This window comes from Lithobates pipiens, unplaced genomic scaffold, assembly GCF_037356315.1.
Source record: "Lithobates pipiens isolate NorthernLeopardFrog02 unplaced genomic scaffold, aLitPip1_a1.2 Scaffold_18, whole genome shotgun sequence".
In the NCBI taxonomy this organism is placed as follows: Eukaryota; Metazoa; Chordata; class Amphibia; order Anura; family Ranidae; genus Lithobates; species Lithobates pipiens.
Genome location: NW_027507758.1, coordinates 627915124 through 627933720, shown reverse-complemented (window position 1 = coordinate 627933720; position 18597 = coordinate 627915124). Strand labels below are relative to the sequence as shown.

At 47.0% G+C, this 18597-nt stretch overlaps 2 protein-coding genes across 2 annotated transcripts in view; one reads left to right on the top strand and one right to left on the bottom strand.

Moving 5' to 3' along the window:
• Positions 1 to 18597, top strand: part of LOC143986873 (uncharacterized) — a 207211-nt gene that overhangs the window by 35828 nt on the left and 152786 nt on the right. The gene's annotated exons all lie outside the window — the stretch shown is intronic.
• LOC143989716 (uncharacterized) lies at positions 69 to 18561 on the bottom strand. Its single transcript, XM_077489990.1, has 4 exons — positions 18479 to 18561; positions 10797 to 10924; positions 10585 to 10708; positions 69 to 1616 (listed from the first exon to the last, which is right to left on the bottom strand). The coding sequence occupies exons 3-4, from the start codon at positions 10667 to 10669 to the stop codon at positions 370 to 372; spliced, it is 1332 nt and encodes a 443-aa protein (XP_077346116.1). The 5' UTR covers positions 10670 to 10708; positions 10797 to 10924; positions 18479 to 18561; the 3' UTR covers positions 69 to 369.

Here is an 18597-nt window from a genome sequence, read left to right as displayed (position 1 = left end):
ACTTCTCCTGTTAGAAGTGATTGATTAAAAAGATCCATTAATGGTTCACAAAATGTACTCAGCCAATGAAAGGTAATGACTCCATTTTTATTTTTCTACTGCTATCAATCGCCAACACAGTACAACACTTCATCCATGTCTTTGGTGATCTCTCATCTCCTTATGAATTTTCATGATGAAGATCAGCCATGGAGTATATCTGAGGTGTATATCAGGGTGTGCTTCTTCCCCACATGAGAGCTGTGATGTCCAGCAACATTCATATAGAAGACATTTCCCACACTCAAGACACTAATACACCTTGAGGGTTGTGTGGGATTCCTGATGTACAGGAAGACAGGACTTCAGTGCTCAGACTCAGTAATTCTCTCACTCAAGACAGGAATGTGGCTTCTTCCCTGTGTGAGATTTATGATGTTTGTTAAGATGGGACTTCTGTGAAAAACACTTCCCACACTCAGGACAGGCATAAGGTTTCTCCCCTGTGTGGGATCTCTGATGTTTGTAAAGAACATACATCCGTGAAAAAGATTTCCCGCACTCAGAACAGGAATACGGCTTCTCCCCTGTGTGAGATCTCTGATGTGTGTAAAGATGGGACATCTGTGAAAAAGATTTCCCGCACTCAGAACAAGAATATGGCTTCTCCCCTGTGTGAGATCTCTGATGTGTGTAAAGATGTGAGATCTGTGAAAAACATTTCCCGCACTCAGGGCAGGAATACGGCTTCTCCCCCGTGTGAGATCTCTGATGTGTGGAAAGAATGGACTTATCTGAAAAACATTTCCCGCACTCAGGACAGGAATACGGTGTCTGCCCTGTGTGAGATCTCTGATGTGTGAAAAGACTGCCCTTCCGCGAAAAACATTTCCCGCACTCAGGACAAAAATACGGCTTCTCCCCTGTGTGAGATCTCTGATGTCTGTCAAGATGGGACTTCACTGAAAAACAGTTCCCGCACTCAGGACAGGAATACGGCTTCTCTCCTGTGTGAGATCTCTGATGTGTGTAAAGATGGGACATCTGTGTAAAACATTTCCCGCACTCAAGACAGGAATACGGCTTCTCCCCCGTGTGAGATCGCTGATGTGTGGAAAGATTGGACTTATCTGAAAAACATTTCCCACACTCAGGACAGGAATACGGTTTCTGTCCAGTGTGAGATCTCTGATGTGTGAAAAGACTAGCTTTCCGTGAAAAACATTTTCCGCACTCAGGACAAAAATAAGGCTTCTCCCCCGCGTGAGATCTCTGATGTCTGTAAAGAGTGGACTTCACTGAAAAACGTTTGCCGCACTCAGGACAGGAATACGGCTTCTCCACTGTGTGAGATCTTTTATGAATATTAAGATTGGATTTAGAATCAAAACACTTCCCGCACTCAGTACAGGAAAAGCTCTTCTCTGTTGGAAGGACGGCCCCGTCCCTCACAGTCTGAGGTTCCTCAGTATAAGAGGAATACGATGGTCCATCTACACTGTGTGGTGCCGGATGGACATTTGAGGTAGTCGGGTTTTCTCCTGGACTATACTGTGTGATGTCCTCATCTTCTACTTTACAGTCTGGAGACAAAGTGAGACAATCCTCTGAGGTTTTCCTCATCTCCCGTCCATCTACTAAAATACAAATACAAAGATTATTACTAGACGTGAGCTGATTGGTTCCCCTAAACCAGGACTCCGCCCACATCAGGCAGCTTTGTCTCTGGGGATCTTACAATTCCCCCCTCAAGGTAACTAGTAAATGGGTCCTCTGATCTCCTACCAGATCATTTCTTTATTCATGGACCTTAGTCAGAGAGGGAGGAAACAACGAGAACTGTCTTTTATAGGAGTGACAGTGATGAGGGGATTATAGGACGAGTGTCCCCTCCCCCTCTATCACTCATTGCCATCTTCCCAACACAAGAAGTCCTGCACTTCCTTATTTAGTCCATGATTTAGTCATGAATAACAGCGGGCTGAGCCCCACCAGAGGTCAGAGAGTGAGGATGGGGGGGGGAATAACCAAGATGAAGACTGGACTGATCCTGAAGACCCCCATCATTGGGTTATTGACTCCTCCCTCATTATCACTTTATGTTTAAGGTTCCAAAGCTTGAGGATGTTATCACATTATTATCAACATGTAAAAGTCTGTGCTCCAATCAAATCATCAGATATAAAATGTCCAGCTGGTAGAAAATGGATATAACAAAAGAGAATACATATTATGTGTATATATAGCAGTGGGTAGAGGGGAGAGAGCAGAAGTCAGGTCTATGTAATGTACAACATATTGTACACCAACCTCATCTGCAGATATCGCCCAAATCGTCCCCTCCGCTCCTCCCAGGACCTCCTGCTCTCTAGCGCCCTTGTTACCTCCTCCCATAATCGACTTCAGGACTTCTCCAGAGCCTCTCCCATCCTCTGGAATTCCCTGCCCCGGTATATCCGATCAGCCCTTAACCTGTCCACCTTTAGGAGATCCCTTAAAATTTGCTTATTCAGGGAAGCCTATCCCACAACCACCTAACAACTGTCCCTGAGCCACCCCCATCAAATCATTCCCCGCATCTATTACCTTTTGTACCACCACCCCCCTCCCCTTTAGAATGTAAGCTCTATGAGCCGGGCCCTCCTGTACCTTCTGTATTGAACTGTCCTGTAATTGTGCTGTCCCCCCTCTACATTGTAAAGTGCTGCGTAAACGGTTGGCCCTATATAAATTGTGTATAATAATATTGTATAAGATACAACAGATAGGACTATATAGTATCAGAATGATGTAATATACAATATAAATTATATAATGTAAGGGTCGGGACTCATAATATTGGTATTCAGTAATCAGTGGAAGATTAAATGTTTACATGAGACAAGTTGCAGAGGTCCCACACCGCTGCCTCCCATCTCCTGAGACTGCACTCAGTGCCTTGGGTCTGAGACTATACAGACATATCCCTCCACCCGGCACAGCCAGCAGATAACAGAACAAGTAACCCTGGGGGGATTGTTCTGTCAGACATCATGCTAGACCTGGGCATGATGCAGAAGACCCAAAGCACATGCCCAAGGTACCTAGGTAGAGCAACATTTAAGGTGAAAATCAACATTTCTTGATCATACATCACGGGACACAGGAGCTTCATTACATAGTGGGTTATATAGGCACCTCTGGTGATTGGACACTGGTTGACCCTAATTAAAGAGAATTCCTCCCCTATATAACCCCTCCCATTTGGGAGGCACCTCAGTTTTTTCGCCAGCGTCTGGTCGATGGTCACGTAAAACTTAGCTCTATGCGGGTCCCGGCGAGGGCCGAAGGGCTACAACAAACCGGATCCATACCTCGGGCCGATATTTGACTCCCAAGCTGGTATGGTACCCGGGCCTCATCTGCCGAAGAAACGAGGTTCTGCCTGTAAGCCCTCTCCATTGGAAGACTGGGCTCTGGGACAACCAGACTTGCGGTACTGTTGACTCAGGGCGCCCGTAAGTTTCTGGCAGAGCTTTTTACATGGCCCAGGTAGGAGGATCTTTTCGTAAGAACCCCAGATACGCCTGAAGGTTGGCTAACAATACCCGCCGTGATGGGTGAAGGCTGGAATTGGTCTGAGATCAGCAATTCCTGCGGCGGGGAACAGGTAAGGGAAGTCATCCTATATATTTTAAATATATGAATGGATTTCTTCATTGTGAGTAGTTGTATGTCTTACCTGGTTTCCACCACTTGAGGGAGTAAGAGCAGCCTGATGCATACTTACATGCCTTTCAATACAAACACGCTCAGTGAAAGCCTGGTTCTCCAGCTACTCACGTCTCCCTTATGCCCCGTACACACGAGAGGGATTAAGTCTGACAGACCTCCAAAGGAGTTCCGCCGGAGTTCCGACGGAGTTCCGACGGAGTTCTGGCGGACTTTTCGACCGAACGGACTTGACCACACACCATCACACCAAACTCCGACGGAGTCGAACGTGATGACGTACGACTGGATTCGACGTAGGAAGTTCATAGACAGTAGCCAATAGCTGCCCTAGCGTCGGTTTTAGTCCGTCGGAGTAGCACACACACGAGCGAACTTTTCGAAGGGGACCGGGTCCGGCGGAGTTCCGTCGGGAAAATTTGAAGCATGCTTCATTTCTAAAGTCCGTCAGACTTTAGCGAAGCTAAAGTCCGTTGCAGCCCACACACGATCGGATAGTCTGACGGACTCAGTCCGTCGGAGTTTGGATGTCGAAAAGTCCGCTCGTGTGTACGGGGCATTACAGTTCCTGCCACAGTTAAGGTAAAAAGGGGTCCCATGCAGGTCCAGGGGTCCCACGTTGCTCCCTTTGGGTTCTCCTTCCCCCCCCGGATCCCGCGGTCCTCGTGCACGCGCGCCGGGCGCGCTCCCGGCCTAATGGAGGAGGGGGGGGGGTGTGGTTGCCAGCTGTGCACGATTAGTGTACTCAATGCTGTAGTGCAGGCGCCAAACGGCCGTTTTAAAAAGCCCAGAGCGTCAGGGGACTGTAACTGGAGACACAGGAGCTGTGGGCTGTAAGCATCCGTGGGATTGGATCCAGGCAAACCTTAAGACATTTACTCAGCATCAGGTTGTGCAGTTAAGCAGATATTGATTTATCGTGAGACTTTAAGCGCAACAGTGATTGCATTTGTACTAGTACCTCTGCTTTGTAGCTCAGTACTATGTCTCCTCGTAAGAGGGTTTCAGGGGCAGGTAATAAAAGCACTGGCAAGTCACCGCCTAGGTCCAGGGGTTCCAAAAGTGCATGCAAATTACCATCCCCCTCTGCAAGACTGGAGCCTGCATCTCAAGACGAGTCAGTGCCCCTTTCAGGCTTTGCAGCCTCTCCTAATGTCGCAGCCCCGGTCTATGTCACTGAGGACTCCCTTAGGGCTACATTGGAGGGTTTTGAAGAGAGGATAATGAATTTTATTTCTGCTTCCCTAAAAGATAGCAAGAAAAGGGGTAGATCCCCTCCCTCTGCTGAAATCCCTCTCTCAGACAGTTGTTCTGAAAATGAGGAGAGATCCCTATCTTTGGATAGGGATCATGAGCAGTCGGATGAGTCAGAGGAAGAGGAGTTGGTCCCCTCCTCCCAGGCACTCAGAAAGCAGGTGCAGTATTATACTGAATTGGTGCGTATCACGTTCAGAATGCCGGCCGCTGAAGTCGCTACATCCTCGGTCTCTTCCCTGGGAGTCAGGAAAGCCCCACAGACTGCTTGTTCCTTCCCAATTCATCCTTTAATGGGTGACTTGATGTATGAGGACTGGGGACATCCCGATAAACTGTTTACTCCTCCAAAGAGGTTTTCTATGTATTATCCTATGGAGGAAAGCTTCACCAAGAAATGGGGGGCCCCATCTGTCGATGCGGCTATCTCTTGTGTGAATAAAAACCTAACTTGTCCTTTGGATAATGCGCAGGTATTTAAGGATCCAGCTGACAAAAGGCTGGAAACCTTGTTAAAAGCCTCCTTTTCCATGGCCGGCGCTGTGGTGCAACCTACAGTCGCAGCCGTGGGGTTGTGTCAGTTCCTTAAGGAACAGGTTAAACAAATGTTTGAACTCCTCCCCAGTGAGGAAGTAGAGAAATATGCAGAGATGCCTCACATCTTATGTTTCATAATTGATGCGATTTTGGATTCTGTCCAACAAGCATCACGTTTGTCCCTCATGTTGGTACACATGCGTAGGGCTCTATGGCTAAAGAATTGGGCTGCTGAGATGTCATGCAAGAAGCATTTGGCTGGGTTCCCGTTTAAAGGGGAGCGTTTGTTTGGGGAAGAATTAGATAAATTCGTCCAAAATATTTCGGGAGGTAAATCTACACTCCTTCCAGTCAAAAAGAGTAAACGTCCTTCATTCAGACTCTCTCTCCCGAAGCATCAAGCTCTAAACAGTGGCGACGGCCTTCCCAGCCCTCCGCTGCTAGAAAGCCTCAGGGCCGAGCCCAGGGACAGAAAAAGACTTGGGGGCGAAAGCCTGCCAAGCAGACCTCCAAGACCTCCTTGTGAAGGGGCGCCCCCGCTCGGCCGAGTGGGGGGAAGGCTCCTGCAGTTTGCAGGCGCCTGGCGGGAGGAGATTCGGGACAAATGGGTGATCTCTTCGGTATCTCTGGGCTACAGGCTAGAGTTTCAGAAGATTCCACCTTCTCGTTTTGTAAGGTCAAGGATCTCCAAGGATCCGATAAAGCAGAAACCGCTATTACTGGCCTTAGATCAGTTACTATCCCAGGGTGTGATAGTAGAAGTGAGCCCGAAAGATCAGGGTTCAGGTTTTTATTCGAATCTCTTCACCGTTCCAAAACCAAACGGAAGTGTCAGACCTATCTTGGATCTGAAAGACTTAAACCGGTTTTTACACATCCAGACCTTCCGGATGCAGTCAATACGCACTGTGGTCTCCTCCCTGCAAGGAGGAGAATTCATGGCATCAATAGATATCAGATGCATATCTCCATGTGCCAATTTTTCCCGCACACCAGAAGTTTCTAAGGTTCGCGGTAGAGCAGCGCCATTTTCAATTTGTGGCCCTGCCGTTCGGCCTAGCTACGGCCCCCCGAGTCTTCACAAAGATTCTAGACCCTCTCTTAGCAATCTTAAGAGTTCAGGGCATAGCCGTCATGGCTTACCTAGACGACTTGCTTCTCGTAGAGAGAACCGCAGTGTGCCTGAGTCGCAGCGTCACCAGAACGCTAGAACATCTGGGGCGCCTAGGTTGGATTATAAACCTAGAAAAGTCGTCCTTGCAACCGACCACCAGGTTGGATTACCTGGGTCTGATTATCGACACCGCTCAAGGCAGGGTGTTCCTTCCAGGGCCAAAGGCCTTGGCCATTATAGATCTGGTGCGCCTGATTCTGGGCAGAAGATCTTCCTCCATTCGCTTATGTATGAGACTATTGGGAAAAATGGTCGCCTCATTCGAGGCCGTCCCATTCGCCCAGTTCCACTCAAGGCCCCTGCAAAGATGCATCCTTGCGATTTGGAACAGGAAGCCCCAATCCCTGGATCTTCCTATGCGTTTATCCCCCCGGGCACGCAAAAGTCTTGTCTGGTGGTTACAAACCAGAAATTTGCTGAAAGGCAAAACTTTTCTTCCCCTCTCATGGAAGATTGTCACAACGGATGCCAGCCTGACAGGCTGGGGAGCCGTATTGGAGGGAACATGCTCGCAGGGAAAATAATCTGCGACCGAAAGTCTGCTGCCCATAAATATCTTGGAGATTCGGGCAGTTTACATGGCACTCATAGAGTGGTCTCACAGACTGCGAGGTTTCCCAGTTCGGATTCAATCCAACAATGCCACCGCAGTGGCTTATATCAATCACCAGGGCGGTACCAGAAGTCTGGTGGCCCAAAAGGAGGTGAATCGCATACTTGTCTGGGCAGAGGAGCATGTTCCGTGCCTCTCTGCAGTCTTCATCCCAGGAGTGGAGAATTGGCAGGAGGATTTTCTCAGCCGCCAGCAGTTGTGCCCAGGAGAATGGGCTCTGCACCCCGATGTGTTTCGAGACATATGTTACAAGTGGGGCGCTCCAGACGTGGATCTGTTTGCGTCCAGATTCAACAGGAAGCTGGACAACTTTGTGTCAAGGACAAGAGATGCACTTGCTCAGGGGTCAGATGCTCTGACGGTTCCCTGGGATCAGTACAATCTGATCTATGCCTTCCCCCCGAGCCCGCTGCTATCGCGGTTCCTGGGAAGGGTCAAGAGGGAGGCGAGGTCGGTCCTTTTAGTGGCCTCGGCTTGGCCCAGGCGACCATGGTTCGCAGAAATCATGAAGCTGGCAGTGGGCAGGCCATGGACCCTCCCTCTCCGGCCAGATCTGCTCTCCCAGGGTCCAATTTACCATCCTGCTTTACGCAGTCTGAATTTGACGGTCTGGCTGCTGAGACCCACATTTTGAGAGGCCGTGGTCTTTCGGGGCCAGTCCTTTCCACTCTGGTCAATGCCAGAAAGCCGGCCTCCAGGCGTATCTATTACAAGATCTGGAGGACATATGTTTCCTGGTGTGAACCCAGGAGATGGCATCCTAGAAGGTATGTCATTAGCAGAATCTTGGCCTTTCTCCAATCAGGCCTTGAAATTAATTTGGCCATAAGCACCATCAAGGTGCAGATTTCGGCCCTATCGGTCTTTTTTCAAAGACCTCTTGCATCACACTCCCTAGTACGGGCTTTTATCCAGGGGCCTATGCGGATAAAACCGCCAGTCAAACCTCCGGTATGCCCATGGGATCTGAATTTGGTTCTCTCGGCCTTAGAGGCCCAACCATTTGAACCTCTGCATCTGGCTTCTTTAGCTCTCTTGACAAAGAAGCTGGTCTTCCTAGTAGCCATATCCACGGCTAGAAGGGTATCAGAATTGGCAGCTCTTTCCTGTAAAGAGCCCTATTTAATTATCCATAAGGACCGGGTGGTTATGCGTCCCAACGGGTCCTTTCTACCTAAGGTGGTTTCAGGTTTCCATCTGAATCAGGATATAATCCTACCATCCTTTTTTCCAAATCCTCAGTCCATAGAGGAAGAGTCCTTACACACTTTAGATGTGGTTAGAGCAATCAGTCTTTATCTTCAAGCAACTGCTCAGATAAGAAAAACTGACTGTTTGTTTATTCTGCCAGAAGGCCCTAGAAGGGGTCAGGCAGCGTCAAAATCCACTCTCTCAAGGTGGATCAGACAGGTTATTTCTCAGGCCTATAGCTTAAAGGGGAAGATTCCTCCTTTTCAGGTGAAAGTGCACTCTACTAGGGCTGTCAGTGCCTCTTGGGCAGTGCATCACCAGGCCTCCCTGGCTCAGATCTGTAAGGCTGCGACTTGGTCATCAGTCCACACATTCACCAGATTCTATCAGGTGGATGTCAGAGGGCAAGAGGATATCGCCTTTGGGCGCAGTGTACTGCAGGCTGCAGTTTAGATCCTCCGGTCCCTGGCGGTCTATATTTGTGATCTGTGTCTCCCTCCCCTCAACCTGAGCATTGCTATGGGACATCCCACTATGTAATGAAGCTCCTGTGTCCCGTGATGTATGATCAAGAAAATGGGATTTTTATATACAGCTTACCTGTAAAATCCTTTTCTTGAGAGTACATCACGGGACACAGGGCTCCCGCCCCTCTTGGGTTTTACGTGGTTTCTTATTGCTTTGCTACAAAACTGAGGTGCCTCCCAAATGGGAGGGGTTATATAGGGGAGGAATTCTCTTTAATTAGGGTCAACCAGTGTCCAATCACCAGAGGTGCCTATATAACCCACTATGTAATGAAGCTCCTGTGTCCCGTGATGTACTCTCAAGAAAAGGATTTTACAGGTAAGCTGTATATAAAAATCCCATTTTTGCTGCCAGCTGAATCCCAGGAACCTCCATGAATCCAGTCTAGATACATAAATTGTTTTTGCAACATAGAGAAGGGAAATTATCAACCAGTCATTGCCCTACTCTGGACCAATCAGTGGGCAGTATGGGTGGAGGAATGTATTTAGTGTTAATGACCCACCTGTGCTGATCTCTGTAAGAGTCTCCTCCTCTATAAATGTCCTCGTTATCCCATCCTCCTCCATAGACTGCTGATCATCCCTCACATACCTCTCTTCTTCTTCTGCTTTAACCTCAAATTCTATATCGATTGGATCTCCACTCTAAAGCCAGAAAATGAGAGAGAATATCATCTGTAAAATATAAGATTTATTATTATGACATCACATAAAAAATTCACACATCATCTCTAGGAGTCCATGTTCTAGATGCTCCGTCCCACCAACCTTGTAACAGTGAGGGATGGTGTGATCTTCCTGTGTGGAATCCCGGGAATACAGAGGACGGGGACATCTCTCTGGTGGGTTCCTGGTATTAGGTGGCTCCATCATATCCTTGTGTCCTTCTGAAAACTCCTCCATCACTCCATACTCCTCATCCTCCTCTTTATACTCTTCTTTAACAACAATATTATCATCCCAGAGGTTTCCACTCTGAATATATAATAAAACATTTATTGTAACAATCAGTGTATAATCTGTGTATAAATCAGAACTACCAATAATTGTCAATCATCTACCTGATGATGGTGGGGGATGGTGTGACCTTCCTGTGTGGAATCCCGGGAATACAGAGGACGGGGACATCTCTCTGGTGGGTTTCTGTAGCTGGATGACTCCACCATGGTGTCCTGGTACAGATCTTTGTGTTCTTTTAGAGACTCTGACTCCTCCATCACCCCATCCTCATCATCCTCCTCCTCTTTTATCTCTTCTTTAACTTCAGCTTTAGAATCTCTCAGGTTTCCACTCTGAATATAGAATAAAAATGACATCAATGGTAACAATGCAGATAATGTACAGATCCTAATGATACTATCAGTGATTGTTCCTCATCTACCCGATGATGGTGAGGGATGGTGTGATCTTCCTGTGTGGAATCCCGGGAATACAGAGGACGGGGACATCTCTCTGGTGGGTTCCCATTACTGGATCCATCTGTAGGAAACACACACACTGACTGAATACATTGTTTCTATGTGTTTATCAGATGATGGGGGATCTAGGTGGAGCCTCCATACTGCTCTCTCCTTTACAATAAAGTCTCCTCTTACCCGGTGATGTGAGGGGCGGCTGATTGTCCATCATGACGTCCTTGTAGAGATCCTTGTGTCCTTCTAAATACTCCCACTCCTCCATGGAGAAATAGACAGTGACATCCTGACACCTTATAGGAACCTGACACACACAATGATACAGTCACCATCCAGACACATCCCTTGTCTGTTACTGGATAATGTCCCAGAATTCCCAGAATCCTCCTCACCTCTCCTCCATCATCTCTCTGGGGACTTCTAGAATCTTCTTTGTATTTCTCTATTCTATCAGGGAGGGAGGTGGAGGCAATGTGATGGTCATATGATCTCCAGACTTCACAGGAGGAAAACTCTAGATCTGAACACAAATAGTAAAATCAAATGATATTCCCAGAATCCTCCTCACCTATCCGATCAGGTGTCCATTAAATTAAAGCCCCACTTCAGACTGAGGTATAATTTACCTACACAAGACCCCCACACTATGCAGGTTAAAAGCCTGTTGCAGACATTCTGACGTAATTACATAGAATGCAGGACCAACAGTCACACTTTGCTAGTGAGAATTCCAAGGGTCCGCCCACATCCTAAGAGCACCAGAAAAAAAAAAGAAGCCAGGTGAAGGTACATTGGGAGGAGGAGCTTGATCGGCGTGAAAGGAATCATGAAGTGTTCTGGAGCACAGGCTTACGACGGGGTGAATGCCGCTGACCGGGGCTGTAGATTCGGTTTCAGGTGACACCATCACCCCATCACACATGAGTTTACTAAGGCGTGTTTTTTATTATGAAATGTGACTGTAATTCTTGTGGAGTTTAAGTTGTAATAAATCTTTTTAAAAATGGTATCACACTGTTGTAAGCCTCTGTTCTATCTACATGTGACATATCTGAGAGGGGGTCGCTGGTAACCAGGAGGAAGGAGTTGTTCTTGATCCGTAATTCGAGCCAAATAGTTACCACAGGATGGAGGAATCACAGAGGATCTCTTAAGCTGTTAACATTAATTACAGGCTTTTATACAAAGCCCTTAAGGTGAGGGCACATCTGGTGGAGGGTTACACTAGGATTGTGTGCACACTGCATGAAGGCACCAGCATCACTTTTATCCTTGTCTTCATGATAGACTGTCAAAGATTCTGATTCTATATATATATATTTTATATATATATATATATATATATATATATATATATATATATATATATTAAGGATATTGTGCAGCACACGGAGCACTTGCACTTTATTTTGGACATTATAAATAATTAAATTATATTTGCACGTTTTTGGATTTGTTTCACAGGATATATTTATTATTAATTTAATATATTTATTTAATATTTTTTAGTAGATGTGTGTAATATATATATATTTTTTATAGTTATTTCATCTATTTATTCACTGTTTGATTTTTAGCGCTGCACGTTTGTTATGAGGCGACATATCTGAGAGGAGATCACTAGTAACCAGGAGGAAGGAGTTGTTCTTGATCCGTAATTCGAGCCAAATAGTTACCACAGGATGGAGGAATCACAGGAGGATCCTCTTAAGCTGTTAACATTAACTACAGGCTTTTATACAAAACCCTTAAGGTGAGGGCACATCTGGTGGAGGGGTACACTAGGATTGTGTGCACACTGCATGAAGGCACCAGCATCACTTTTATCCTTGTCTTCATGATAGACCGTCAAAGATTCTGATTCTATATATTATTGATATTGTGCAGCACACGGAGCACTTGCACTTTATTTTGGACATTATAAATAATTAAATATTTGCACGTTTTTTGGATTTGTTTCACAGGATATATTTATTATTAATTTAATATATTTATTTAATATTTTTTTAGTAGATGTGTATATATATATATATATATATATATATATATATATATATATATATATATATTATAATTATTTAATCTATTTATTCACTGGTTTCTAGCGCTGCACGTTTGTTATGAGGTCAGTGTACTGTCATAAGACATATAGACTCTGGATCAGGGTGAATACAAATCAATTTTTTATTTTTTTTAAATAATCAAAATAATCAGATTTGTTTTATTTAAATCTATTTTTTTGATGTCTATAAAATGTATTTGAATAAAATGCTTTTGGAGTAAAAATCTAAAGATAGTTTTCTACTTAAGATACATTTAATCATTTTGTTTATTCAGCATAGGATAAGGCTGAATATTCTGCAATATTTAAATTTTTGGTAAACTCATTCAATTAATCCAGTCTCTGCAAGCTGAGATAACATGCACTTCATTGATGCATTCACACAATTTCACAGTAAGCATGAGATAAAAAACAACATTCAGGAATATTCTTTTATCCCATTGTTTTATAAATCGATGTACACTACAAACTGTATGATTAAATCAGTTCTGATATCGCTGTATTACTAACCCGACAGATTATTATTCTAAAATAGGAAACCTTCATTTTGTTTTCAAATATTAAAGATTCCAACTACCAGCAAGAATTAGTCCCATTTAAAGAGCACCTGTCATTTCACATCCATCATGGCAGTGCCTGTTAGCGGGCATCCACTCATCTGCTGCCGCCACATCCCTCACCTTGTTGTGTCACTGCCCCATCACCAGCCGTCCCATTAAAGTGAATGGGACTGTCAGTGAGTCAACAGCGGGTCCGAGGAGGAGCCGCTGCAGGACAGAGATGACTGTTGCTCTTTAAAAATTATGATTTAAATCAAATCCACCCTGCTGTGGATGGAGGGACATTTGGATGGGGAGATTTGAGGGGTCCTCTATATAAGGCTCCCCATGAAAACCAAATCATTGTTCCTGGGTGCGTCCTTCACATCCTAAGAGCATCAGTAAAAAAAAGTAGGATATTAAGGGGAACCCCGTACCCAAATTAAAAAAAGGAAAGGCGTGGGGCCCCCAGGCCCTATATACTCAGAACAGCAGTATACAGGCGGTGCAAACAAGACAGGGACTGTGTAGGTTTGTTGTGTTAAGTAGAATCTGTTTGTAATTTTGAACTGGTACATTTTTAAAGTGTAGCTCCAGTCAAAAAATCTATTTTTAAGCTTTTTGGAAAACATAGGGAAGGGTTATCACCCCTGTATAATTTTTTTGTCTGTCCGTCTTTTTTCATCTCACTTGCTGTTGTCTCCTTCCGTTTGCAAGTAGGAGATGTTTGTAAGTTGGATGTTTGAAAGTAGGGGCCTGCCCTATATGCTCTGCAGAAATGGCGGAACAAGGTGTTGGTTTTGCCACAACATTGTAAGCCCTCAAAGTGACTCTTGGTGGGCGCTGGAGCGCCCTGCTGTGAACGATTATATCAAGAATTGTAATTACATGCCATTGTTGAACAGTGGTAGAAAAATTGGGCGTTTGGTGGTTGTGGTGGTGGTGCCACAACACTATTAGTCCTCACAGATACTCTCGGTGGGCGCAGGAACGGGCCCTGCTGTGAAATATTATATCAAGAATTGTAATTACATGCCCCTGTTAAACATGGGCTGAAAAATTGGGCCTTAGGCACTGGTGCTGGTGCCACGACACTGCAACCCCTCCCATATACTCTAGTTGGAGTGCAGGGATGAGCCCTGCTGCAAAGCATTGCATCAAAAATTGTAATTACATGCCCCTGTTAAACAGGGGCTGAAAATTGGGCTGGTGGAATCACCCAGAACCAAAAATGTTCTTACAAAATATCAGCAGGATCATTGAGGAGGAAGAGGATAGTCAGTCAACGTAACAGGACAGTCACTCAGCATAAGCCAGTGATGGCGAGCCTTGGCACCCCAGATGTTTTGGAACTACATTTCCCATGATGCTCAACTACACTGCAGAGTGCATGAGCATTATGGGAAATGTAGTTCCAAACCATCTGGGGTGCCAAGGTTCACCATCACTGGCATAGGCAGTCTTGAAGGGGAATGGATGTGACATTTCAAAAAACATTATTCAGTTGCATCAGCTTCAGGTGCTTGGTAGCTGGTGGTGATCCAAGAATGATTCAGCTTTATGAAGGTCAGTCGATCAACCGAGTCGGTGGACAGGCACACCCTGTGATCGGTTACCAGCAGCACTGAAGGTGTGTTCCGAAAGAACGCTGGATGCAGGACAGGCCAGTAGCTCAATTGCATATTGTGCAAGCTCTGGCAAGTGATCCATCCTCAAGACCCAGTAAGCCAGAGGATTTTCGGTGGGAAAGGTGTCCAAGTCTGACCTTGCCCCTAAGTATTCCTGCACCATGTAAATCAGACGCTGGCCAATGGTTGCTGGAACCGATCATATCTTGGGGCTGCAAAAATTTCTGAATGCATCGGTCAGACGGCCGCCTTCTACACCGCTCCTTCTGTGACTGACCGAAGCCTCAGCAAAACGTTGTCCAGGACCAGGAGTTTGTAAACTCCCAGTCTCTGGGAACGCGTTGCACAGACCTTTCTGCAAGGCCTCCCAGAGATGTCTCATCCTCTGCTCCCTCTGCGATGGCAAGATAAGGTCCGCAACCTCACCCTTGTACCGTGGAATGGTCCCTCCCCATCCGAAGAATACGAGGATCCTTCCGCAGGCTTTGCAGGATCAGGGAGGCCATGCAGCGTAGGTTAGCTGAGGCATTCGGTCCGGAGTCCTCTGGGTCACCAAGGACAACATGATCCGCAACCACCTCCTCCCAGCCACGTACAGGTCCACATGTTTCTTGGGACTGTAAATCATCCCCAAAAGACTGCTGCTGCTGAGTGCCAGCCTCCACCTCCATGCTGACACAATTATCCCCCTCCTCCTCGTCCTCTTCCTGTGTGATGGGTGGGACAGCAGGAACACTGTCTGGATAAAGGGGGCCTTGAGAGGCAAGGAAGTCCTCCTCTTCCTGCCTCTGTTCTGCCTCAAGTGCCCTGTCCATTATTCCACGCAGCGTATGCTCCAACAGGTGGACAAGATGTACAGTGTCACTGATGCACGCACTGTCACTGCTCACCATCCTTGTGGCCTCCTCAAATGGTGACAGGACAGTGCATGCATCCCTGATCATGCCCCACTGGCGTAGTGAAAAAAAAAAAAAAACTAGCTCCCCTGACCCTGTCCTGGTGCCGTAGTCGCACAGGTACTCATTGATGGCCCTTTGCTGCGTGTGCAGCCGCTGCAGCATGGCCAATGTTGAGTTCCACCTGGTGGGCATGTCATATATAAGGTGTTTCTTGGGCAGGTTCAACTCCTTTTGGAGCTCAGCCAGCCGAGCACAGTCATTAAATGATTGTCAGAAATGCACACAGATTTTCCTGGCCTGCCTCAGGACATCCTGTAAGCCCGGGTACCTGCCCAAGAACCGCTGCACCAGTAGTTAAGGATGTGAGCCACACAGGGCACATGAGTCAGTTGTCCCTGTCGGAGAGGAGGTTGGTGCCATTGTCGCAAACCACCATTCCTGGCTTAAGCTGGCGTGGCATCAACCACCTCTCGGCCTGCCCCTGCAGCGCTGACAAAATATCTGCCCCAGTGTGGCTCCTGTCCCCCAAACAAACTAGCGCAAGCATGGCATGGCATCTTTTTGCTTGCGTAGCCCCTTGAACGCCTACGGAGCACTGCTGGTTGCGAGGACAGAACACTGGAAGAGGCCATGGAGGAAGAAGAGGAGGGGGTGGAGGAGAGAGGTGTGTCACAATCAGTAGTAGCATTTTGGAGGCGTGGTGGCAGAACAACCTCTAACACTACTGCACCTTGTCCTGCATCGTTCCCAGCTGCCAGAAGAGTGACCCAATGGGCCATGAAAGATAGGTAACGTCTCTGTCCATGCCTGCTGGACCATGAGTCAACGGTAATATGCACCTTACCGCTGACCGCCCTGTCCAGCAAGGCATGTACATTGCCTTCCACATGCTGAGCCGGAATCGCCTTCTGTGAGAAAAAGTGGCGTTTGGGGACCTGCCACTGAGGAACCGCACATTGTACAAACTCACGGAAGGGGGCCGAGTCTACCAACTGAAAAGGCAGCAGTTGAAGTGCTAGCAATTTAGCCAAGCTAGCATTCAACCGCTGGGCATGTGGATGGCTGGGAGTGAACTTATTTTGACGGTCCAGTAGCTGGGGCAGGGAAATTTGCCTGCTACAATTGGACGTGGGTGTACTGCTAGCAGAGTGCCCGCAAGTACTTGGCTGTGTCACACCTAATTCTACACCTTCATTCCTCTCAGTGCAGGTTTCAGAGAGGACTGAAGGTCTAGTGGGGTTGGAGATCCCAGCTGATGAGGAGCAAGGAGAGGTCTGCTTTCTTCTTTGGTGTGGGTCTTTAAGGTACGCTTGCCAACAAGCTGCATGGCAGGTCAACATATGTCTGGTTAAGCATGTAGTGCCCAAGCGGCTGATGTTTTGGCCATGCAAGATACGCTTGAGACATATGTTGCAAATAGCAGCGGTGCGATTTGATGCACTCGTCTAAAAAAAGGCCCACACCAAAGAACTTTTGGAATAATGTGCAGAGGCAGCGCCCTGCACAGGCGGAGCTCTGCGGTGTGATTCAGTCGGTGTGCTGCCCCTAAGCTGGCCCTCGGAGGGCATCCTGCCTCGTTGGAGATGTGCCTCCTCCTCCTCTCTCCTATCAGGCACCCAAGTGGAGTCAGTGACCTCATCATCCCCTCCCTCTTCATCGCTGGAGCAAACCTGGCAGTATGCTGCAGCTGGTGGAACATGACTGGCAGATTGCTGTCCTTGAGCATCCCCTCTCTTTGCGCTCACGCTACTGCCTTCCTCTATCTGGGTATCATCATCAGAGCCTTCAAAACGCTGGGCATCCTCCTGGAGCATGTACCCAAATCTGTGCTCAAACAGTTCGGGGGACTATTAAGGACATGGTGGGTCTAGGGAAGGAGTGACTGATGACATTGAGGACGCATTGGCAGCTGCTTTGCTAGTACCCTGAGACTGGGTGAGAGAGGATGAGGAGGGCTTGGTCATCCACTCTACCAAGTCTTCGGCATGATGCGGCTCAACACGTCCAGCTGCCGAAAATAAGGACAAGCGTGTCCCATGGCCACGTGCTGATGACGATGCACCACGTCCACAACCAGCACTGTTGTCTCTAGAGACAGAGCCTGCTTGCCCTCTTTTATTGGCTCGTGACTGTCTGCCTCTCCTTGTTGGCCTTCCAGACATAGTAATGACCTGCAGGGAGATGGGAAAACCAGCAATTGGGTAGTGTATATTGTGCTAGAGGCACACAACATCCACGGTAAAGGCTGCAGATGCCTTTATTAGAGAACACCAGCAAAAAAGGGTAGATACAGGTGTATACTGTGCTGGAGGCACACAACACCCACTAACTACTGCATATACCTGTATTAGAGAACACCAGCAACAAAGGGTAAATACAGGTGTATACTGTGCTGGAAGCACACAACACCCACTTTAACTCCTGCAGATGCCTGAGAAAAGAACACACTGTCCCTGCCTATCTTGCGTTTTCCCTGCACGCCGCAACACACTACACAAGGCCGCCGCGCTGGCAGCCTTATATAGTGTGGGGCGTGTACTAAACCCCCTGAGCTATAATTGGTCATAGGCAATTATGGCTCTCTTTGCTGCTGGCGCTGTGATTGGCCAAGCATGTGGGGTCACAGTGCATGCTTGGCCAATCATGAACCAGCAATTCAGTGGTCACTGCCGGATAAAAATCACTCCATCAGCGGCTGCAGCCAATAGCTTCATCACTGATCTGTGTATTCTGAGAGCGGAGGAGCGCCCCCCATTGTCAGAATACAATAGTGCAGCGGGGAGGATTCCCCCATCCCCCTCCAATCTGTGGATAGGGGAATCACTTTAGTTTTTTTCCTCTTATCCCGCTGGCTGAACGATAAAATGGAACCATGTATGGCCAGATTTGGAAGCAAGATATATTCATCATCAACTGATCCCCTGAAGGAGATAATCTAAATATTACCTTCTCTGCTGCCAGAACCTGCAGTGTCTTCTCACTACGTCTTATCAAATGGAATGTCTGTCTGTATCTGAAATCACTTCCTGTCTGTATTCCATAGAGACTTCCTGTCTGGGTAGAAG